The sequence below is a fragment of the Carcharodon carcharias genome, chromosome 13 (assembly GCF_017639515.1).
Source record: "Carcharodon carcharias isolate sCarCar2 chromosome 13, sCarCar2.pri, whole genome shotgun sequence".
NCBI lineage: Eukaryota > Metazoa > Chordata > Chondrichthyes > Lamniformes > Lamnidae > Carcharodon > Carcharodon carcharias.
In genome coordinates, this window is record NC_054479.1 from 139,377,042 (window position 1) to 139,402,526 (window position 25,485).

General features: G+C 41.8%; 1 protein-coding gene across 6 annotated transcripts in view; it reads right to left on the minus strand.

Annotated features, from left to right (window-relative positions):
- The window catches only part of pfkfb3 (6-phosphofructo-2-kinase/fructose-2,6-biphosphatase 3), a 105,679-nt gene that overhangs the window by 17,607 nt on the left and 62,587 nt on the right, over positions 1 to 25,485 (minus strand). For 3 of the 6 annotated variants that reach the window (XM_041202284.1, XM_041202280.1, XM_041202285.1), the window contains exons 1-9: positions 15,826 to 16,189; positions 7,035 to 7,160; positions 6,136 to 6,232; positions 4,977 to 5,043; positions 4,300 to 4,374; positions 3,313 to 3,369; positions 3,070 to 3,194; positions 2,086 to 2,293; positions 870 to 1,016 (exon numbers count right to left, since the gene is read on the minus strand). In XM_041202284.1, the coding sequence (XP_041058218.1) occupies positions 870 to 1,016; positions 2,086 to 2,293; positions 3,070 to 3,194; positions 3,313 to 3,369; positions 4,300 to 4,374; positions 4,977 to 5,043; positions 6,136 to 6,232; positions 7,035 to 7,160; positions 15,826 to 15,907 (984 nt within the window). In that variant the 5' untranslated portion in view covers positions 15,908 to 16,189. Of the gene's footprint in view, positions 1 to 869; positions 1,017 to 2,085; positions 2,294 to 3,069; positions 3,195 to 3,312; positions 3,370 to 4,299; positions 4,375 to 4,976; positions 5,044 to 6,135; positions 6,233 to 7,034; positions 7,161 to 8,047; positions 8,067 to 14,116; positions 14,278 to 15,825; positions 16,190 to 25,485 lie in introns of those variants that run through there. The other 3 variants (XM_041202282.1, XM_041202283.1, XM_041202281.1) reach the window with 3 other exon arrangements.

The window sequence follows — 25,485 nt, forward strand, 5'->3', positions numbered from 1 at the left end:
AAATCATTTAAATTTAAACACAGTAGAGCTCTTGCCAGTGTATCATAACCAACAGCTGCACTACACTGCTGTAAAAACTGAAGGCTTCTGCAACAATCTATGCGCCTTTGCAACCAAAGTTACAGGTCTAGTTTGCAACACTGTTCTCTTCACAGGGTTTTCCATGTTTAGGTGCAGAGAAAGTAGAACTATGGGTCAACATGCTAATAAAATCAATCACTGCATACCTTAAAAAAGGATAAAAAGCTTCTATTTATGTAACACCTTTCACAACCTCGGGACACCCCAAAGTATTTCACAGGCACTCTACTTTTGAAATGTACGCATAGTTGTAGAATGTAGGAATTTCAAGAACAAAGGGGAGTCCTGAATTAACCCAGATCAAACTGCAGCATTGTTAATTGTAATACCAAATACAAGCCTACAAATCACATTTTGCCAGATCAAATCAAAGTCATTTTCTTCATCTACAGCAATACTTGAACAATTTAACCTCAGTTTCTTGTTTGGACTAGACCATGCTATAACTAATAGATTTAAAATCAATCAGTTTATAGTGACAATACTGAAGTGATGGGTCATATTTACTGCTCAAGACAAACTAGATGATCAGTAGTGTGAACAAGGATACCGTGCCACAAGTTGGTGAACACAGGTTTGTACACACATTTGTGCCCTTTTAAAGTTAGATGTTAACCATGCAAGAGGACAGTGACATGCACACCTAATAGTAGCTAACTGAAATGCAAAAATATATAATGTGCAAACTCGCAAACAGGCTGTACATGGTCAGAAAATGAAGAGAGAATTTGGAGTAACGAATAAGTTATAGAGCATACTATTGAAGTGAATTTTCAAATACAACTTACAGCATCTATTTCATTCAGTGCTTTCCATTGCTCATACCGACCACCCAAAACCTCTGCCGTTTGGATGGTTCGTTTCAATTGGCTAGTCCAAACCTTCAGATCCTTAAGATTCTGTTCCTCCAGAAATGTGCTAAGTGCTGTGGAAAACTGAAAAATAAAGTCATTTACATTATGGAACTATTTTTCTAACAGATGCATTATGTTGGCTATTTAGTATTACAGATCTCTAATACATTGGTTAGTGAACTGTACAAAGCACTGTGCGAAATAATTGCTGAAATAACTGACTAAGTCAGTTATATCGTGCCTCTTTACAGTTAATAAGTGAATGTTAGGATTCGTTAATGCTAGCTTAAAAAAAAAGCTGAACCTCCCACCGCCAACCCCCAATACACAAGCATCCACTCTAGACCTATAAAAAGGATGCGGAGATCAGTACTTTCCAAATGTTGAAAAGTTAGAAACAGTGATGGCCCAAAAGGGACTTAGGGGTCCATGTATGCAAATTAATAAAATATCATGTACAGATACAAATAAACCAAAAAGACTCTAGGACTAGAATACAAGATGGGGTAGAAGTCATGCTTCAGCTGTACAAAGCCCTAGTTATACTACACCTGGAACATCATGTTCAGCTATGGGCATCACACTTCAGAAAGGATATACGGCCTTGGGAGAGAATGTAATGAAGTGTAGATTTACCAGAATGAAACCTCTACTCCAAGGGTTAAATTACAAGGAGTGATTGCCCCAACTATAGTTGCATTCCCTGAAATTTAGAAAGTTAAGGGACGATTTGATCAAAAGTTTAAAGATATTAAGGGAATAGTTAGGGTAGATAGAGAAACTATTTCTATTGGTTGGGGTGTTTAGGACTGGAGAACATAGGCTATAACTAGTCCCTTTAGGAATAAAATTCAACAACACTGACTCGTAAGGGGTAAAAGTTTGGAACTCTCTTCCGCAAATGGTGGTCCTTGCCAGATGTTAATTTTAAAACAGAGATTGATAATACGACCTTTCAGTTAAACAGAAGTTAGTAAGGGATGTTGGTGCAAAAGGTGGGTATGTGGAGTTAGGTCAGTCATAATCTAATTGATTGGCAGAACAGGCTCAAGGAGCTAAATAGCATATTCCTGTTCCTACGTGCTTTGATGACAACATTAACATGTATTATATAATGTTGGGTTTCAAATTCACAAGCCTTGATAGGTACCTTCTTTCCTCTGTATGAGAGACCAGAATCACCACCAATTCGGCCTTGGAGGTTGTATTCACTTTCCCCATGGCGACACAAGTAGATTGTACGAGGTTGGATATGAATGTTCATCAAATAATAGACTATTTTGCTCTGGATGTGATCTTGCACCCGGTTTACTAGGAACCTCCGGCCTACATTAATCACCTTGATGAATGACAGATCCCTAACAAAAAGTAACAGGAAGAGGGGGCGGGGCAGGTAATGGAAATAATTAGCACAATTTGTCAGTGCAGAGAGCAAAGAATTACACTAACTCTTCAATGATATTACTTTGACTGAAATATTACAGAAACAACACCATAAATGTCATGCGCATTGTTAGAAGTGACACCAATTACAATTAGAAGTCCTTTAGAATCTCTGCAAAATAGGATGACAGGCAAAGTTTGCCCTAGTCCCCAACTCTGGATTCCCCAAACGTTATGTACAATGGTGGGAATTGAATGGGTAGCACTATATAGGTGCAGAATCATGTCTACCTACACAACCCATTGAGAGAGTGGGGGCATTTCAACATAGCTCCAGTTGAGAACACAGATTCCAAGTGCTATAGTGGACTGTTCTCTAGAGATAACTGATATTTCATGCAGATTAAATTGCAGGCTGGCAAATCTGGTGCTTTAATTATGGGTTTGCCTTGAACTATAGTTGGAGGTAGGAGTGTTGTACATCTCTGGCACTCCAGTAGTCAGCTGGCTTTGCCTTGCACCATCGCCAAGCCCGAGCACATTGTTACTAATTATGGAGGAACCCCCAGCATGTATTAAGCATCTTCTACAAAAAGGTACCTTTAGTCATGCAAACCCAGCTGATTAAACACCACCCCGACTCCAGTTGAATAATTGCAGTATTTGGTCGTATGTTGCAATGGTCATTAAAAAGTTAGAAGCATAGGCACATTATCAATATCAAATGGTCAACTGAAGGTATTGAACTTACTTGTCATAACTGTCTGGGTCCAAGGGCTGATACGTTGCTTTATAGCATTCGATTCTCTTCAGGAAATCTTCCATTGCATCAGTTCTGTTACAATCCATGTAATCTGGACTGGACACTTTCACATCCTGTGGATTATGAAACACTATCAATCTGTGCTGATAAATTAAAACCAATTTTCTCACAAAGTACACCCAACATTGAATTAATCACTATTGGGATGAATACATAATTTCCCCCACTCACCATAATATTTGCAGCCACCACACTTGGATCATCACAAACAGATTCCACAAAAAACACCTGCAAGTGAAAGCGAGCATTTTTTAATAACTCTATATGAGAACCTAAATTATAATTTTTAGGTTGATAGTAATGTTCAAATGTCTTCTGAGGTATCTTCAAAGATATTTCTTAACAAGACAGAGTACAAATCCGAAATGCGTGTCTAAACCTCAGTCTTGTCATCTGCCACGTGGATAGATGATGTGGGAAATGGAAACATTCAGACCCACTGTAGAAAGTGCTGAGAGGCTAATTTTATACTCAGAATACTGATTTTCATACATTGGTAAGGAAAATAAATCCCATTGGCGAGAAGAATGGGAGCTTCACTCTAAATCAGACCTCTCTGTGGTCTACACATTGCATTGTAATTTGCAGCACATATCTTTATCGCAAGCCCAAGGAAAGAGCTATACAGTTCAAGGTTCAAAGTTGAGGGGGTACCCCATCTCTGGCCAAGGATAAGTCAGTCAAGATTATAACACAGGTCACTGTGCCAACCTCTTGGTTCAAAGAAGAATGAAGAGCTTCTGGTGGTTGACCTCAAGAAAAATCCAGTAACACAACAGTAATTTCTGATAAAAGCAAAATACTGCAGATAATGGAAGTATGAAAGAAAAACAGAAAATGCTGGAAAAACTCAGCAGGTCTGGCAGCATCTGTGGAGGGAGAAACAGAGTTAACGTTTGAGTCCGTATGACTCTTCTGAGCTAAAGAGAAGTAGAAATGTGATGGATTTTATACTCCAAGAGGGGGTGCAGCAAAAGAGGAGGTCTGGGATAGGTGGGAGCTCAGGAGAAGTTTGACAAAGATGTCAAGGACACAAGACAAAAAGGAATGTTAATGGTAGTGTTAAAGGCTAAAGAACGTGCTGACAGTGGGATAAAGGTAAGATAGCAGAAAGTGTTAATAGCAGTAATTTTGTAGTTGTCTCAAGACTATACTGACCTTCCATCTGTTTTCTTTGGCAAAGTTGAGGATTATCTCCCTCCTCTCCCTGGTGGTATTTGTAGCATCAAAAACCTGAACAAAATAAGAGAAGCTCAAGTGTTTAATTTACATTATGCTTCATCATTTCCTCAAAACAACAGTGTTCTTATCAGCTTAAGGGTAATTGGAATTCAAGTGTTTTCATTGTAACAACTCTAAGGTAGTGTCTATTTCATTCCTGTTATGATATTTAACACAATTTACCATTAAAAATATAGCATAAATATAAAACTCTAGTTGAATAGATATGAAATGTTAATCCATCAAAATAAGAACCAATTATAACTGTACACTGCGTGGATGTCATTCTGCCAAGGTAGCCTCGGCTGTTCATTACATGACCCAAATAAATGGTCAAGTTCCAAGCCCTAGAGGTGCCCACCTCTTGCAATTTAAGCCATCACTACATGGCACCTTATGCAGCATTACACATCCCAGAAAACAAGTACTCGAGTTGTTCCTCTCTGTAGGTCAGAGTAAGAAAATAAAATCCAAGGGGACCCCTCGGACTGACTCAGTTAAAGGAGTCCAGTGATGGTGCATGGTACTGTTGGGCAGGCGAGAAACCTTGGCAGAGATCATTCCACTACAAAACGCAGCTTGCCTAGTTGATTTGTTATGGAAAGGGGACTTACCGCAATCTGGCCACCTTCCTCAGTAAGGTAAGATTTTGCATCTCTTAAGGCTGCTAAGGCACACTGCCTGGGGAAAGCAATAAGGAGATGTCAGAATGACTGCTTTAGCAGACAAGTTGAGATTGCCCACAGCTTCCTGAATTACAACAGAATTGTTCCTGATGAGTCATTTACAATGATAGAATACCTTTGTGTTTGTTAAATTAGGAACTACGATAATTAAACTGCTGTAGGCAGTCTTTAATGCACTGGTTTCCTTCCCATCCAATAATACCCACAATGCAACGCCATGAACATGAATATTAATGGAATGTATTGGTTCAAACCAGTTTCCTTAAATCCAAGTACAGTCAAACCAGAAAGTTCAGGATGTACTCAAGGTACAGTTTATTGCGCTGCTACAAGTACAACTTACTCTGAAGATTAAGAGTAGCTAAGCTTACTCCTTCCTTCAAATATTGAAGCATAAATAGTCAGTCAGAGTTGAGCATGAAAACACTAGACATGCAGAGCACTGCATCTCTAAGTGAAGGAAACAAAAAGTTGCTGATTATTTGCAATGTTCAAGCAACTTAAGGTTGGAACATTGCATTTTAAACAATTCCACTGATATTCATGTAACCTGCATTACAAAGTCAGGATCAGCTCTTGGCTTGCTAAATTTTGATTTTGCATCACCTGGATAGCCAGCCAAATCTACGACATGCTTCATCAGTTCAATCATCAGTATGCTTTTCTGTCCTTGGATCTAGGGCTCTGCCATCCATGGTAGGATAGAGCTTTTATGCTCCTCTATTACATCAAAACAGATCAACAAAGCAGAATGAGCCTTGATGATTCTGTTCATTCTATTAACACTGTGCAAGTGGGCGGGTTTTTGTATGGGTCAAAATCAGGCCATACAGCACCCACAGTTTTTTTTTTGATGGGTTGGAGGCAGGTAAAGAAGAATTAAACAGCATCCCTTTAGCAGACACTTTACTGAGGACAGCACAAGTTTATTTTTTTTTAATAAAGCTTTCTAACATCTTAATCAGACTGGTATTTACAGAAGAGTTTAAACCTTCTTTGACACATCATAGAATAATAAGACAGAATAACAGAGAAAATACTTGCAAATATATTTAGGAGTTAAAATACATGCGCCAAAGCCACTCACTTTCTAATCTTCATTGCATCTTCATTGTCGTGGCGAAAAAAGTCATAAGATCGGTACCATTTTACAGCCTCTCGACGGTACTCTCCAACATTAAAAACTATGCATAAAGTGGGGAAAGGATATTATTAGTGTGGCACATTGCAAATAGAGTTGAAGATTTTATAACTGCTTTTTCAACCTGTATTTTGCACTCACCTCATTGCTAATTACCAAGTCAACAAGATGTGTTTTTTTTTAAATATATTTCATGCCTAGCCACATGGTTCAGGTAGACAAAGTTAACTTGAGCTCAGCATTTACTTTGCAGCATCAAATTCTTCCCAAGTATGAATCTCTCTCACTGTCACTGCCTGATGTTTACCAGCATGGGCCTGATGTGCAGAATGGCCTCCTTCTGTGCATAATGACTCTAATGGCGTCCCACTAGAGTCATCACAAGTACAGTTTCTGCACCAATTCCCAGGTTACATTGCTTAAGTGGGAATAGAAATTTTAGATTAAGCAATGGTGTAAATGTCTATCAAGTAAAAAAGGATACCTCCTACATCAGCCAGTAAAACTTTTCTTCCTTCCGCCAATCACCCCAACATACCATTGGAGATATCTACCTCTTCAAATAAAGGCCTTTATTAAAATGAAGGAAAGACACCTCAACCTTCCCCTGCCACTCAAGCATTAGAGGTTAACCTGGAAGTCCTTATAAGAGCAAGAGAAAAAAAATCTCACAATGAATGCCGCACTACGTTCAATCGTCATAGCCTCTCAGCAGTTCCTTGCAACTGCACATGACTGCTCACTAACCTAAATGACTATTACTCTATGACAACTCAACTGTGTAATTCAGTTCTTAGGCACCACCCTTACCTTCAGTAATATTTTTGCCTGGGTGGTATACTTGCCTTTCGTTGGGGCTCCAATCCAATTGAGGTAGCGAGTCAGTTTCTTAGCAATATAGGTCTTTCCCCGGGCTGGCAATCCCACCATCACAATCACAGTGGGGGAATTGGTGAGGTGTGGTACAGATGCTATTCAAGAGAGAGAAAACAAAATGCATTAAAAATGTAGATGTAAAATTCAATTACACAAGTAAGGCCAACGTCATTTCCCACAAAGGACTTGAGTCATGCATTATTCTCCAATGCAGCTTTCAAATTTACAAGTTCCAGCTATGTAGCAGCATAGCTGTACGGTGATTGCAAGGAACCACAAACAGCAGGCGATATTCCAAAATATAGTGACAGGGAGTGGTGAGTATAAGAAGGGCAAGAAACTCCCACCAATTAATTTTTTTCAGCTTACTCATTCTGATGGTATAGACTCACAAGCTTTGCGGTTAAAACAAATACAAGTTTGACAAGATTCCCTCGTGTTTAAGTTTCTATCAACTAACAAGGCGCAAGTGAAAACTAAATGTGTCTCCATCGCCCAATTCTCCCAGTATGGCACCGTCAGCATACAGCACAGAATGGTTTTTAGAAAACCACAGGCAGCCAAATCGAAACAGCTAGTGGTAACCTGCATGAACAATGCTGAATATAAGCCAGCTTTTCAAATAAATACCATGCACTCGAGTCTCGTAGACCTGCCATTGACCTGAATCCTAAAAATAGAGGCTTTGGATCAAAATATTTTCACATTACATTCAAGTAAACAGATATACTTTATTGGTTTTCCACACGAGAGGAAGGAAGGGTTGGTTGATTACAGGAATTGGAGATCAAATGCAGAGTTGAGCTTCTTTAATTACGGTTGGAGAGGTGCAAATAACGTGTATCCAAAAAAAAAAACACTTAGTGGATTAAAAGTAATGAAGATGCTGCATGTCAACAGATGTACAACCTTTCATCCTCAATTACAAGACATGAAAAGATTGAGAAATCCCCAGGGTTGTTTGACAGGTTACAATATTTACCTTTTAAAAAGTGTGCTTGCCTCTCGTGACTATTTCAACATTATTCATGCTTTATGGCAATACAAACCAAATGTCTGGTGTAATATAGCTGGAATCAACACAATGACAGCACACCCAACCAGAAAAAGCCACACAATGGCTTCACACTTTCCACTGAATGGAAAGTGTACACCCTACTCACTGCAAGAATGAAGTTGATCAACATGGAGTAAATCTATTTTGGAGAGTATAATTGACAAACTGCAAGAAACATATTTAGCTAAATTCTTAGCTTCATTCACAGTTTGAATAATCCAGAAATGAAATACCCACAAAACCCACAGGAACTAAAACTGTATTGTAATAGATCTGTTGCATTCACGCTACTTTGGAATTAAAAGGATTATCACTAAACACATAAGAAAACGCCCTTGTATCTAGGACAACATGGATATTATATCTAGGACAGACACCATCAGCTTTTGCATGACTTTACCTCAGACATGGAGATTAAAATAGTCACAAATGACCTGGTTTTTAACCCATTCATACCCTATGCACTTAGTTAGATCAGGCCCAAAGATGCCAGTCTGAACAAGGCACTTGAACTGCCTGCCCTAACAAGGTTCCACACTCAGCTCAGGCACGTAACTAACTCCCCCAGAGGATATCAATAATCTGAAATGATGCATAAATTTAGACAGTAAAATGTTGGCAGAAAGCCTTGTAATATTCAAGATTGAACTAATCAACAATTATAAAAAGGTATGCAGAGGGAGAAATTCCTCAACCCACCCTTGCAACTCCATTGGAATTAAAAGGAAAATTAGCCTGGCAACATAATTGGAAACTAGAACACCTGGATCTTTAAGCCATACCTAAAATGAGAAGCTTTCCCACCCCACCCTCTAAAGCCCAACTGGAATTATACATTAAACTAGGACATTTTTGTGGTAATCTAGGAGTTAATTTATGGCCCAACTTGGTTACAAATAAAACACCCACATATATCACATGATCAACAGCAGAATGCTCTGACTAAAGCGGAAGCTAGAGTATGCAAATTTTGATGTATTATTGCAACCATGACCACAGAACACAAATTAATTTAACATTAGACAATGTCTTACTTGGCACGCACAATTTTGGAGATCAAGTACATAAATTTCACTCAGGTCTTGCAGTCAGCATGTGCCATACATCTTTAATTAAGCTGATAATTGGTGCACAGGATCTAGAACATAAGCCAAAATCCCGTAAGAAGCTCAACGCAATACACAGTATGTGCCAAGATTCAAAATCTTCTGACCAAGGAGTGAAAAGGAGCCTAGCTACTTTCCAACATAGGAAAGCCTCAGCCACAGATTCAACAAGCAACGCTTATCCAGAAACGTTTACAAATTCAATTGGAATTTCTTTCTTGGAATCCATCTAAAAACAACCTTCCATTGTATTTTAAGATATTAGGATGTTCTTAAATTACAAAATCAGGTCAAACGAGCATTTATGTAACCTAGAATATAAATGAATTCTACTCAAATGTGCATTACAACTGGACCCATCTGGTCTGTTACAATGACCCAATATGCTCAGGGGAAATCAAGCCAACCTAAGCAGGAAACTTCAACATGTATTTAAAAAAAAAAATTGGTTAAATTAATGTAGCATATTAACATTGAATTCTAATTAGTTTCATCGTGCACAAATTTTCACCAAGGGGAGATCAAATGTTCATAAATTTTCCCGATCATAGCTTTAGAATTTCATAAGCAACAAATAGTATAATGATGGTTAATTCCTAACTGGTGAAAATCTGAGGCAAATTTGAGAGACTCTGAAGATACACCAATGGTCTCTGAAGTCAATAAATAGAATAGATGAGAAAGTAGAAGGACAAGGAAAGCTGTGTGCCTCTGCAAAAGTGGCTAGAGGTACCCTTTCAGTCCCAGATACCATTTCCCACACAAACAAGGAGCTTCTTTTCCATGGTAAACTTGAATCCAATTCTACTAACTCATAAGCTGGTTCTATAAAACATTTTCAAACTGTGGGCCTCTAGGTCACCATATTTTTTCTCAGAGTTGTGATTCTTATTTTGTAATGTTCCGCAGCATATTATCTCTGATGCTCTTCCATGGGTAAAGTCCAATTTTGCAACAGATTTCTTTGCTGACACCATCCAAGTTTGGACAGGGAACCTAGGACTGCAACCTCTAACTAACCAGGTCCCTCTCAATAACCCAACCACTCCACAAAGACATGTTAATGGAGAGTTAGGGCAACCCCATTAGCTAAAGTTCTCCAATTATTCCAGGTAATGCTTACAGAATCAGAGAATATTACCACACAGAGGGCCATTCGACCCATTGAATCTACACTGATTCTCTTGAAGAGCAATCTAGCCACTCCCACCCTTTTTCCATTTCCTTGACTGATTTCCCCTATTTTCAGATATTTATCTAAATCCCTTTAGATTTATCTAATATCCACCATTACATTCATTCCAAACCAAAGCTCGGAACTTCTGGTTCGTATTGATCCAAATGATTAAGGACGCGAGACAGATTAATGATACTGTTAAATCAAATGCAAGTAATGCCATCATACAACAGCCTGCAACTAAGTGGCATCATTCCAAGAGCAGAGAGCTGCAGTGCAGCAGTCACTAACTCAGAGAGTCATCAACGAATGCAGAAAAATTGTCAGCCAGTGCAAAGAACGTTGCTTCATTGCAGATACTCAAGAAGGAGATTGAGAAGCTCCCGATTGTGGTTGACATCACTACAGATAAGGCAGCAGGTGGGATACTGGAGGATGCATCTCCCAGTCATAAATGTCCTAGAAATTGTTTGTTTGCCTTTGAGAGGTCAGGGAGGAATTTGAGTCAAGTCTCTGCCACCCACCACAGTTCCACTGTTTAGCCAATCCCATGGTTGACCAGGTCAGGGATGGGAATGGACATGGATGGGCTGCACAACGTGTGCAAGTTGCACCTCGACAGCATGGCACACGCTTGATGGGCCAGCTGGCCTATTTCCTGTTCAGTGCTTTAATGTGTGTAAATACAAAACATAGCATCAGAATTCCATCTGGACATTGCAGTGAGTTTTAATGTAATAGTGATCCCTCAAGCACAAAAACATCAATAAACTGCTCTTGAACTGCATTAATGAGCAGTAACCCTGAAGTTTCCGGTGCTGGCATGTATTCACCTTGAGTAAATTTGAAATTCCCATACCTACAGGCTCTAGGATTCAGTGTCGAGAATGCAAGGATAAGCCAACAATTCAGAATACTTCAGACTGTGTTTTTTCTTCATCAACAAAGATTGCTGACACATTTCAAGCCCTCGCTGATCACTTTAGCTGCAAAGTAACTAACTCTACACAACCACAAATTGGATCTTTTGGGTTGTTCAAGGAAAAGAATAGGTGAGTTACATTGTTCTTTAACTGTAAGAGAGCAGCTGCAAGCTATAATGCAACATGTGAATACAGGAAATTCTCATGACATGCAAAAAACTAACAAGTGGGTTGTTTAGCTTTATCTTCAGCAACCCAGAACTGCACCAAATTCTTTGAATTTGTGGTATTAAAGGAAACACATTCTCAACACAGTTTTGCTTTACATTAATTAAGGCAGGGTCAATTAAGATTAAAGACCTTTTTGTGCTTAAACTAACTGAGGTTAGATTCCTTGCCCAAGCACACCATATGGAGACGGTGTTTAAAAAGATCAAACACGCGGAGTGCTAGCTCAGTCTGAGTAGCCTCTCAACAGCTTGTACAGCTCACAATATTGGGAGGGGCTGGGAAGTGTTTGTACCACCTACTTGGTGACACTGCATTTCAGAGGCTAAGTCATAAGATTTGGAAATCTCAGAATTAAACTATATTAACACCAGAGCTACGAACTAAAATAAAACAATAAGGTGTTAGCATGTAGTATCAACATTACACATCAGCCAGTGGCATCACTCCAAGGTACAGTGCACGACTCCCATCAAGACACTGGGCATGAACTTTGTGGCAATAATGACAGAATATGTTAACAATCTGTTCAGACTGCACTCAGCTAGTTTAAGCAGAGAAAATAAACACATTTAATTGATCTTTAAACCCAGTCAGCTAAGAAAATATCCTTCCATCAGCAAAACCACTCATACAAGTGACTTGTGTTTAGGAAAGGGAAGATGAATAACTTTTTTTTTAAAAAAAAGGAAAAATTAGAAAAGGAGGGGGTAAAAAAAAGTTAAGGCTCATGTGATACACTATCTCACACTCAAACTTAAAAAAAAACCTGACCACATAGCACACTTAGAGTTCCATGCTGTCTGACTAGAGGATTGCAGGACCTGCGTGGGGTTGCCCTATTTATTTCAGTTTTAACTGTTACCTTAATTATAGAAATGGTTGGTGCAACTTCTCAAAACGTAGCGCAGAGGCTGGCAACACAAGCAGAAATGAATGGTCGGTCATCCATTGGCTCGAACCCACAAGCATGGTGGAAGGCGTGGGGATGATAGAAGCGATCCTACAGAAATGGCACCATAGCTCCTGGATCAAAGCAGCATCTAGCTGAAGGTCGGAGCAGTCTGAGAAGCGATGAACAAGGACGAGGAGCAGGTCGTAGCATTACACTCAAAAAAACACCGAAGAATCTTCATTATCCACCTTTGTGAAGGGAATCCCTGCAGTGGGCTTAATGTTTACCCTTTTTCCGAAATATTGTTCTTATATACACGGTCCAACAATACTCTGGGGATGGCACAGAGTCCAGCAACATAAAAATTACAATCTTCTCTCACCAAAAGCAGAATGAAATTCAGACAAAAAGAAACAGTGAGATGGTGCTTTATGGAAAGAGAGTGAGGACTGCAAATAATGAAGGCTTCACAATATAAAATGCGGCCACTAGGAAAAGCAAAAGTTTTGCTTTCAGAAGGAGGGAAACTTATTAGGCAGAAATGTGATGTTTTGTGAATAAAAATGGACTGCAAGTCTGAGGTGTCAAGGCCATTCAAGCTATAGGAAAAGGGGGAAAGTAGCCCCAAAGAGCTATTCGCATTTTGACAGTAGTAACTGCTTGGAAGGCTGCAGGTGTCTGTAAAGCTCTCTCAGGATGACCAGTGGAGTTGTGTACTGGAATTCATTCATTAGCCCCGAGTCACAGGGGCTAATTGCCTTGCAGAGAGATTGAAGAAAGCCCCAATGCCAAATACGCAAACGGAGATCCACAGGTGATACACATTTAGGCGAGACTTTATATAAAAAAAAAAGTGTTGCTTACAGATCCACGTTGTGACAACGTCCATTTTAACCGTCACCAGCGTAGCTTAAATTGCAAAACAAGATCACTGAAGGCAATGCTTTTTCCACCCCCCCCCCCCCCCCCCCCCCACTGCCTTGTTCAAAGAAAACCGACCGGCTTTGCCTTGCAAAACTCATGTCGCGATCGATTCGCACATCTAATCCCAACACGTTACAACAGGCCGAAGAAAAATCCTCAGTCGCGCCTTGGGTCGGTCCCGAGGTGGCGAAAGGCGCTATGTAAACGCAAGTCTTCCTCTTCCACTCTCCCCGGGAAATCACTCCATCTTCCGCAGTCCGATGGCTCTTCGCCGGCCCCTCGGCCCGAATCCACACCAGGAACAAAGTGACGGAATTAGTTCAATTCGGCAGCAGGAGCACTGTCAGGCTGAAGTTTGGCGTTGCCACAGCGACACAGCCACCGTCTCGCTGCAGCTTTCACTGGTTTTTTTTTTAAAAAAAGAAAGAAAAGTTTCACACACTGACCACCCCCCCCCCCCACCCCCACCCCCCAGCAGCTGTAAAGTGGCAATTCCTGCAGCCCAACTTCAACCCGGGCTCAAAAAGGATCGGGAGGCAAAAATCCGCTCCGGTTGCCGAAGTGCCGCCTAATTTTAAAGAATCCTGCGCTCGCCCCGGGCGGGAACCCGCTGGTATCCGATTCGTGAACCGTATTTCAGAGCTGGAAAGCGGGGGGGGGGGGGGGGGGGGTGCTTGGCCCTTTCCAAACAGAGCGGCTGGCGGATCCTAAACAAAACAAAAGACAGAAAACCAGAAATACCTGGAAAAACTCAGCGGGTCTGGCAGCATCTGCGGAGAAGAGAACACAGCGGACGTTTCGAGTCCTCAAGACCCTTCAGCAGAACCGAGAAGGACCCGCAGGTTTTCTTTTTTTAAATAACGGCTGCGGATCCTTTTCGCTTCCTCTTCATTGAGGCACATCAGGACTGACACAAGCTCTCCCTCTGTCTCTCTCTCTCACTCACTCTCACTCACACACACTCACTTTCAGGCTTAACCGGTTCAACAGATTTAAGTTTGAAAGGTTTTCAAGACAAGGTTAACCCAGGGTGCCCGAGTAAAAAGGACAAGATGATTCTTGAGCACACCCTAAGCTCATAAATGGAGATATACCGGGGTTGGTGTTGGGGTTGGGGGGGTGGGGGGAAGAGGTGGATAAAGTGCCTGACTTTAAGTTCGGTTGGGATTTAAAGGCATTCAAAAGGAGCGAGAGTAACCGGCAAACGGCGGGGGAGGGCTGGCGAGCAGAATGATAACGACTGTTAACTCCTACTGATTGCATGGCCAGAAGAAAACTAGGGGCAGCAAAGCGATAGACAGCTCTCCCTCTCCCCTCACACACACTCTCTCTCTCTCTCTCTCTAATTCAACTTCAAATCAGTTATTGTGAAACTGTAAGAACTGTTTCCCGGTAACTCCGCTACATCCGAAAGCTATTAAGGGGTTAATCTCGAGCAATGTGCAGCCCAGGCACTTGACCTACATCTGAAAAAAAAATACGCCAAATAACCTAGAGGTATTTTCGAAACCTGAAGACACGGAACTCACGTTTTCCGGACCAGGCTAATTTTAAAAGTAAGATTTCTCATTTCAGTCGACACGTTAAAAAGAAAGAACACAAACAAAAAAAAATACCTGGAAAAGCTCAGCAGTTCTGACAGCCTCTGCGGAGCGGGATGGATACAGTTGACGTTTCGAGTCCGTAAGACTCTTCATGAGAACTCGGACTCGAAACGTCAACTGTATCTATCCCTCTGCGCAGAGGCTGTCAGAACTGCTGAGTTTTTCCAGGTATTTTTGTTTGTGTTCTAGATTTCCAGCACCCGCAGTGTTTTTTTTTTTGCTTTTTACAAATAAAATCTGCATATAAATTGATATAGTCACTTGTCCAAGGAATTACTTTAATTTGAGGTTTATATCTATGTACGATAGTTACATAACCACGTGTCGATCAACCTTAATTCAAATGTAATGCTGATCTGATTTATAGAGGGAGTGAAAAAAGGGGGAATTTAGTCATTAATTAAATGCAGGTTGGTTATATTAAAAAAAAGGCGTAACAATGTGTTTCATTGATACTCCACAGTGTCCTTAAATAACCCGGCTTCTGAGCAGTTCCCACAAGCAGTCACGTGTACTTCAAAGCGCTTATTGTCAATAAAAAAAAACTGTTTTAAAAAAGTCTGGAAAGATTAGGCTCCTAAAACGATAAAGCAGTTCAGTGTGATATATATATATACTTTTTTTTTTTAAAAAAGAGTGGGGGAAATCTGAACATATTAACACAAAAAAGGGAAAGCGACAGGCGGCTCACATACAACGTTCGGCTACAGAGACACGTTAGAAATATATCAGTGACATTCCGAGACTCGATTGCTATTCAGAGCCGAGAGAATCGTGGCTTTGTCTAAATCTCACCCACTGGTTCAAACCAATTCAAAAAGATCACTATGCCTAGAATGGACTCACGTCGAGGTGGCAATGCCGGTCGTTCATCCTTGTAAGGGATCCAGATTTTCTGCATTGGGTTCCGCGTTAACTCCCTGGGCATTGTCTTGCTTGTTGCTTGGTCAATTTTATTTTTACCCTCCCGCCCCCCTCCTCTCCCTCTCTCTCTCTCTCTCTCTCTTTCTCCCTCTCTCTTGTGTGGGATTTGGATGTGTTCAATGCAGAGGGATGGCGATGGCACAGGCTGCGCTGATTGTCAAATGTCCTGGTTCAGCTGCACTCTGCTCTGATCCGCAATGCCGCAAACGAGTGGAGCTGGAGCTGGAACTGGAGCTGCTGCTGTGTCTGATGGACTCGGTACTGCAGAGGGGGTGTCAGTGGCAGAGCTGAGCCTCGTGAGAGTGACTCAGCGCCGGCTGGCTCTTTTAAAACCAATCACTGACTCCAGAACGCGTCATCGCCGCAATCCCCCACCAATGGCAGGGCACCATGCAAATGACTAGAACGTAAGTCCTCCTCCCCTCCCCCTCGCCCCAACCATCCCACGGATCTTGATGCTGATTGGGCTGTTCCTTTGTCACTTGCGCTCGCTGCTATTGGCTCCCGAAGCTGCCAATCATCGAGGAGCGTGGAAAAAAAACTTTGAGGATTGCCACCCTCCCTTATTCAAAGAAAGAATTCCTTCTGGCTAATAGATTAAAGTAGAAGAAACAAAAATCACCTTCCTCTATAGAATAGGCAGAGATCCTAAAATACATCGAAAAATAAAATACACAGAGAAAGAATAATACATCCAGACAAAAAGAATATACTTTAAAATATGAAAGTAAAATATGATAGCATTTTTGATACAAGTGCTAAAGGGGACAATTCAATTATAAAAATGTCTTGTGGAATTATGGAAGTTTTTTTTGCATTCAGTTGATACACGTAACCAGAATACTCGAAACTCTTTCACAGAAATTTTAAAATGACAAGTTTGTAGAATTCTAAAAGAAAAAGATGTGTTCTGGAGGGAGTTCCTGTGTTGGGAAGGCTGCTAAAGATTTCGCCTTTTGTTCCAAACGCCCTTAAGTTTGGGGTGCGCTCGTGAGTGGAAATTCATTTAAACCCTCTCCCCTTTATCTATACTGGTCATTCACAATGCAAACAATGGGATTAAAGGTTTGCCTTTACTGAATTTCCCCAAACATTATAATTTAACACAAAGCAAATTAGTTTGACGCAACCATTTGGGACCGTTTTATTTAACTTTTGATAACACCAGCGAATTTAAATTCTAATTTTTTTTTACACAAATAATATAAAATAAATGTGGTCTTTTTCAGGAGCAGATTTATTTATCATGCACTTGAAAGATACAATCAGCCTAATTTTTTTAAAATTCACTCAGATTTTCATAATGTGGACTTTATTTAGGATCTAAAATAAGATTTTTCTTTGTGTTCTGCAATGAGTCAGTAATTCAATCGTCTAGACTATTGTAAGAAAACACCGGCGAGCTAGATTGGGAATAAGGATTGGGGGGACCCCTGAGCACGTTCCTCACGTACTGAGCGACACACAAAGCCTTTCTCTCTCCTCCTTACAACCCCCCAACCCACACCCCACCCCACCCCCTTCGCTCGGTGACTCAGCCGGCATGTTAACATCTCTTCGAATATTTCCACTAATAAGGAACTATGGTCAAACTCCGCTTCGGTCCACAACTGACAACCCTATCCACATCACGCCTAGGTGTTCTATCTAAACGTCTATTTGTACATCGCTTTAAAATGAAACATTTCCCTAAAACCGTTCGGGGAAAAAAAAATCAAGCATTATCCAGACCTTAACTCAGAACAAAACCTGGACTCTTGCTGCCTGAGACGGAATGGCGTTAAGTAACTATGTATGGAAGATCTGATGGTAACGCGGCTGTTACCGGCATAAAAGGGGGTGTCCACCCGCTACATCTACCCACGGGTTACCTTGTGTCAAATGCAACGGTTCAAAAGTATCCCAAGCTAAACCTTTCCGACTTTTTGAACAAGTGTGTAGATAGCATTTGTCCAAATCTGCATTGTGTACGACGCGTTCAATCTCTTCCCACCGGATCGTGGTGCACAATATCAATTCGTGCTGTCAGGAGGATAAATTAATTTGTCTGGCAGGCACAATCCTTTGTCATTTTTTTGGTACCAGCTTTGCTCCGTTCACTGAGTCAGCAGCAACGCTCTGGGCTGCTGGATGACAGTTTCTCGCTGGCCCTCTCTTGTTTAGAGCACTCGCAGATCCCACACAACTCGTGTCACCTCAAAGGCCGCCGAACTTGTTAAAGCGACCTCCCAGTGAGAGTGTCAAATGACAGCAGCAGAATCACCCCCACTATCTAAAAATGGAAATAGGACTGACAGGTCTTCCTGATAAATTTGGGGTTAGGGAGAAACAGAGCCTTTGTTTCAGGATCTGCTCCAGTGACAATCTTATCTAATCTCCCAGCCAATACGCAAACATTTATTCTCAATGATGGGAGACTTTACTGAATGACCTGAAGTTAAAGCACAGCGACTATCCTCCTCACACACCAATGTTATCCCCGCCCAATTCAGATCTCGCCAGAAATTTGTGATACTGGGTGAAATCCGCTCGATTTGATCATTTTCCAAGTGAAACAAAATGCCAAATATTGCGGACCACGGAAATCTGAAATAATCATTTGTTCTTAAACTCAATGTTGGGAATTCTCAGCAACGTGATTGGAAGGAGAACCTCAGATTTGAGCTCTCAGGTCCCTGACCATTCCGTGAGCTCTGAGCTCTCCCCAGCAATGAGGGTTGGGGAGGGGGGTGGGGGCAAGATTTTGTCTGGCCGGGGCTGCGTTGTGGGTCGACAGAATGTCCTCACTTTCTTCAATCGCGCCGATATTAAAAAAAAACTGGCTCCTGACTCCAAGGGCATAAACACCCTTGGGCTGCAGGTGCCCTGTGTAGTCACACCTTGTACCAACAGCCAGGACCACTTGATTGCAATGTTCCATTTGCTATTTTAAATGTTATCTTTTTTTCCAAAAAAAAGGAAAGGACAGAGGGGGGAAAGGGCAGGGAAGTGGATGAGTTGCTCTGGCAGAGGGCCAGCAAGCATAACGGGCCGAATGGTCTCCTTCTATGCTGAAACCATTCCAAGATTCGGGTTCTTCCCCACTCCACCCAGCAATATACCATCATAACAATTGTTATAAGACTTTGAAAGCAATTCAACGTGGAATATTTTGGCCCTCCCAGGGATGCAAAAGGCTCTATATAAATGCAAATAAACTCTCTCTTTTAAACTGCTTTCCCCCTCGAATTTGGGGGAGGGGGTGGCAGGGAAGAGGTCTAGGGATGCACGTGTACTACAGGTATGTTAACTAGCACTCTACATGAACGTAAGGACATAAGAAATAAGAACAGGAGTAGACCATTCGGCCCCTCGAGCTTGCTACGCCATTCAATAAGATCATGGCTGATCATCTTGTGTTTCGATTTCCACATTCCCATCTAACCCCGATAACCTTTGAAAATAGCATTGCACGCTGCACATGCAATGCTGATGTCATTGATGGCATTGCAATTTGCATCTCTGGACATCATTTTCGGTGTTGAAAAAAGGTCCATGCTGCAATGTGGAATTTTATGAGGATCTGAACCTTCTTTAGGTTTTCCTGAAATGTTATATTCTTTGTAATGCAGCAAACATCTGTCTCCAATTCCTAATTAGAGCCAAGACAGCAGTGCACTAACATCTGAAAGACAGCACCTTCAAGAATGAAGCATTCTCTCAGTACCTGCACGGAACTGTCAGCCTAGATTGTGCTCAAGTTTGTTAATCAGGGCTTAGATCTTCTGACTCAGAGATGAGTGCACTATCATTGAGCCAAGGCAGGCAGTCTGAAGATTGAGAGCAACAATCACTTCCTAACAGCACTGTGGGTGTACCTACACCACATGGACTGCAGCAGTTCAAGGAGGCAGCTCACCACCACCTTCTCAAGGACAATTAGGGATGGGCAATAAATGCTGGCCTAACCAGTGATGCCCACATCCTATAAAGGAATAAAATAAGTCAAAGGTTGATTCAGTTCAGTCACCAAGCCTAATGTTCTTTTTGGCATAAATACCAACATGTTTTATTATTTCACTATTGTATTTGCAGCTGAGTGCCTGAGGCAATAAACAGGTGCTTTCGATTTTAAGCTAGTATTTAAAATGACACTTTGCATTTCTGTAGCACCTTTAACATAGCAGAAGTGTCCCTTCACCAAACACTCCAATCAGAGGTCAATCAGAGGTATAAGGCCAGGTGACCTAACCCTTCATCAAAGAGGTTTTAAGAAGCATCATAAAGAAGGCGAGAGGTGCAGATCTGGAGGGGCAATTCATCCCTAAACCTTTCCGTTTATGTGGTTTAATGTCCCAGTCCTGAGGTGTAAATATAAATAGCTAGGATGACACTCCAGTGCAGGACTGTGGAAATGCTGCAATGTCAGAGATGCCTGCTTTCAGACGAGATGTTAAGCCTGTACTCTCAGCTTGTAAGAGATCCCATGGCCACTATTACAAAGACAAGCAGGGGTGTTATCCCTTGTATCCTGGCCAATCAACATCACAAATACATATGATTTTGTCATAATCACATTGCTGTTAGTGCGAGCTTGCTGCGTGTAAATTAGAAGTCACTACACTTCAAAAATACTTCAAAGCTGGTACAATGCTTTGGGACCTCTTGAGGGGTGAGTATACAGGTAATCTTTTGATTTAATCTGAATTAAACAGGTATAAAACAAGATGTGATCGATCAACAAGTATAAAAACTAAAGTCATTTTGATAATTTATCCTGGTGCTATTATAAATCCAAGTCTTTCCTTTTTTAAGGTGCTACAGGCGCAGAAAATAATCCAAAAGGCTAATGGAATGCCGGCCTTTATTTCTAGAGAACTGTAATAAAAAGGGACAGAAGTTATGCTGCATATATACACAGGCCCAGTTAGACCACACCTGGAGTAGTGTGAGCAGTTCTGGGCACCACACTTTAGAAAGGGTATTTTGGCCTTCGAGGGAGTGTGCAGTGTAGGTTTACCAGGACAATTCCTGAACTCCCAAGGGTTGAGCTCTGAGGTTTATACTTGGCCGCAAACAGCAATTGATGCCAGAACAATTGTACATTTTAAATCTAAGATTGACAGATTTTTCCTATACAGGGTAAAGGCAGGTATATAGAGTTAGGTCTTGGATTAGCCATGATCTCATTGAATGGATGAAGAGGCTTGAGAGGCAGCAGAGAACAGCAGCTGAGTGGACATGGCTTGAACCGCTGGAAGCGGCAGAGAAATTAAAAAGTGACTTCAGAGTAGCATCATAATCAGCAGAGAGAGAGGAGCAGCAGAACCTGAGGCTTAAGGCAAGTATGCAGGTCAAGTACGCAGGTTAATAACGCAGGTCAAGTACACAGGTCAACATACACAGGTCAAGTACAGAGGTTAAAAATGCAGGTCAAGAACGCAGGTCAAGTATGAAGGTTAAGTACACAGGTACACAGGTCAAGAACGCAGGCCAAGTATGCAGGTACACAGGTTAAGTTTGCAGGTTAAGTATGCAGGTACACAGGTCAAGTACAGAGGTCAAGAACGCAGGTCTAGAACGCAGGTCATGTACAGAGGTCAAGAACGCAGGTCCAGAAAGCAGGACAAGAACAGAGGTTAAGAACACAGGTTAAGTATATGATCGAACTGAGAACAAAACCGAACGGGAGGAAAAACAGGCATCCCGTGGGGTAAGTATACAGGTAAGCTTTTAATTTAATCTGAATTAAACAGGTATAAAGTAAGATGTGGGCGATCAATTAGTATAAAAACTAAAGTCAATTTGATAATTTATCATACAATTACAATGTGTTATTCAAATTAATTATTCAAATCTAGGAAGTAAAAATTAAATGACAAGGGACAGTAATACTAGAAGCTTCTGAATTTTTCAGTCAGTTGCATACAGCAGATGAATGTGTGGTTGGAGAGGTGGTGCACGGGGGAGGGCCTTAGGTTCCTGGGACATTGGGACCAGTTGTGGGGAGATGGGAACTGTACAGGCCGGATGGGTTCCACCTGAACAGAGCCGGGAACAATGTCCTTGCGGAACGATTTGTTAGTGCGATTGGGGAGGGTTTAAACTAACTTGGCAGGAGGTTGAGAACCAGGAGATAATATGAGGGAGGAAAACCATGGTACACATCGAGTTAAGAAACAGTAAGGTATTAGGTGAATGTGTGGAGAGTGGCAAATAAGACTGAGCTGTAGGTAGCCAGGTAAAAATATGATGTGACAATAATGGAAATCTGGCTCAAAGGGCTGGGTATTAAATATTCCTGGGTACAAATGTTCAAGAAAGACAGGGAAGGAAAGAAAGGAGGAGGGATAGCTGTATTGAATAAGGAGAGTGTTACAGTGTTGGAGAGAGATGATGTCCTAGAGGCATCAAAGACAATATTTATTTGGTTAGAGATAAGAAACCATAGAGGTACCATCACATTGCTGAGTAGATTCTATAGACCACCAAATAGTGGGAAAGATATAGACGAACAAGTCTGCAAGAAAATTACAGAGACGTGCAAGAATTACAGAGCAGTTGTAATGGGGGACCTTAATTATGCTATAATTTATTACTTTTACACTGGGATTGTAACAGTGTAAAGGGCAGAGAGGGGCAAGAGTTTCTGAGGTGTGTTTAGCAGAGTTTTCTACATCAGTATGTTTCCAGTCCAATGAAGAAGGAGGCTTTGCTGGATTCTAGGGGAATGAGGTGGGTCAAGTGGATTAAGTGTCAATAGGAGAACATTCAGGAGCAGTAATCATAAGGTTTAGATTGGTTATGGGAAAAGGACAAGGAGCAATCCTGGTTAAAAATAATTAATTGGGGGAGGACCAACTTCAATGGGGTGAGAACAGATATGGCCCCAGGTAAATTTGCAACAAAGACTGGTCGTCAAAACTGTAACACAACGATGGGCTCCCTTTAAAGACAAAATAGTTCGGGTACAGACAAGATGCATCCCCTTGAGGGGGAAAGGTAGGGCAAACAAATCCAGAACTCCCTGGATGACAAGAGATAGAAAGTAAGATACAGCAAATAAAGGCAAATGACTGATGTCGGGTGGATGATTCAAGTGAGAACCGGATTAAATACAGAAAGCTGTGAGGGGAAGTGAAAAAATAAATAAGAGAAGCAAAAGAGAGAGTATGTGAAGAGACTAGCAGCTAACACAAAAGGGAATCCAGAAGTTTTCTCCAGACATAAAAATAGTAAAAGGGTGGTAAAAATGGAAGGTTGACCAGGGATCTAAAAGGGGATTTACACATCGAGGTGGGGGCAAGTTTGAGATATTAAATGTGTGCTTTGGATCGTCTTTACCAAGGAAGAAGATGCTGCTGAAATCATAGTCAAAGAGGAGCCAGCTAAGACACTGGATGGGCTAATTAACAAAGACGATGTATTAGATAGGCGAGCTGCACTTGAAGTTGATTAGCCACCATGACCGGATGAGATCCATCCAAGGATACTGAGGGAAGGAACAGTGGAAATTGTGGAGGCACCGGCCATCATGTTCCAAATCCTCCTTAGATACAACGGCGGTGCCAGAGGTCTGGAGAATTGCAAATGTTACCCCTTGTTCAAAAAAGGGTGTAAAGATAAGAACAGCGACTACAGGTCGATCATTTTGACCTCAGTGTGGGGAGAGCTTTCAGAAGTGATGGCGGGAATTTTACAAACCCGGGAGTGGGGTGGCAGTGCCCACTTGTTCCCCCCCGGACTTGTGATTGCGCCACACCCCCGCCCCCTTACTGGGACCTCCCGACTGGCCCCAGCAAAGCCAATGATACTCACCTTTGAACCCCTTTGAATCCATGCTGCTCCTCGTGATGTATGCACGTGGATGCCAAGTGAGGGCAGCCTCAATTGTGATGCCTCTCTGATCAAACAGCCTGCCAATAATCATTGCCTGCGTTTATCATCAGCAGAGGACATTGGTGGCAAGCAGGAGTGGGAATCTCGGCTAATGTTTTCCCGAGAGTGGCAGTGGTCCATCACTAGGACATATGAAGACTGGTCGGTTTGTGAAGGTATCAGAGGGCAGCCAATGGGCAGGCAGCCTGAGCCTCTGCCTGCAGCAGGTGACTCAAAGGGAAAGTTGAAGGGGAAAACGCTGTAGCAGTGTCGTTCTTCTTGATTCTCTTCCCCGCGCCTAGTGATGCACGAGGTAGGCAAAGCACATGCTTTTGTCTGTGTGCGTAGCTGGTTTTTGCTGGAACAGGCTGCTAGACTGAGGCTGGAGGTGTAGTTTAAGGGACACCACTCCACATCAAGCATGGCTGACCAGGCGACCCTCGTACCCTTACCATTTGCCATAGGTACATTGGAAGGGTTTACAAGTTGATACTCAACCCGTTTGGCCACATTATGAATGCACCTTCCGTGGCCATCAAGTCCTGGAGTGGGACCTGAACCTGGAGCTTCTAACTCAGAGCCAGGGACGCTGCCCACTGCACCACAAGACCACCAACTAGTGTCATTAACTAGTGGACAAACTGCCAAGTAACACAGTGAATTAGAGCACGGATGAAGAATTCAAAAAGAATCCTTGAAACTTAACAGCATTGAAGGAGACCTTCTGGCCCATCGTTTCTTTGTCAGCTCTTTGAAAATGCTGACCCCCCCCCCCCGCCGGCACCACCCCCCCCAACACCCCCCCCCCCACCGACTCTTTGCCCACAGCCACCATAAGCTAGCATTTTTCCCCCTTTACAAGTATTTATCCAATTTCCATTTGAAAGTTACAATTGAATCTACTTCCACTGCCTGTTCAGGAAGTATATTCCAAATTATAACAACTTGCATATATAAAAAAATCTCCTCCTCCATCCCTCCCACTGACCCCTCACCAATTATCTTACATTTGCGCCCTCTAGTTACCAACCTCGTCAGTCAAAGCTCGTTAATGTTTTGAACACCTCTTTTAAATCTCCCGTTAGCATTCTCTGCTCTTTGGATCTCAAACCTGTGCACTGAGCCAACAGCACATCTATTTTGAAGCAAGTCAGCTGTTTATTGCAGTGCCCCAACTCAGAAAGCTTAATGCCACCTGAGTCAATACAGTGTGGCCACACCAGCACTATTTTACTCCTCTAGGTATCCAGGTCCAAAACTCTTGAAACTTTTGTTTGATCATCAGACACTGCAGATGAGACAACATAAAATGTGATGGGAGGGATAATGATCATTTTAAATTCATTGCAATATCAGCAACTGATTCTCCTGGAGACACAGTGTGAGAGAGGGTGTGTCTGTGCAGCTACATGCATGTGTGCACGTTCTGGTTATCTGAAAGGGGGCATTGAGTCAGGCACTGACATGCATCATAGAGTAATCATCTGGATTTCATTACCACCACTCAGGCTAGTAGAACAAATACTATACCTGGGGAAATTGATGCTCGTTCTTTGGCAAAGGAATGTGATACTCATAGCCACTCCACTGTGTGTATTATGTGACAGCCATCTTGCAGTCACAGCTGTGGTGTGTGACTCGTGGATTACAAATTCAAAACCAAATCCCATTTGTACTTTTATTAGTTAAACAAGAAATAAGAGAGAGGAACAGGGACAGAAATGA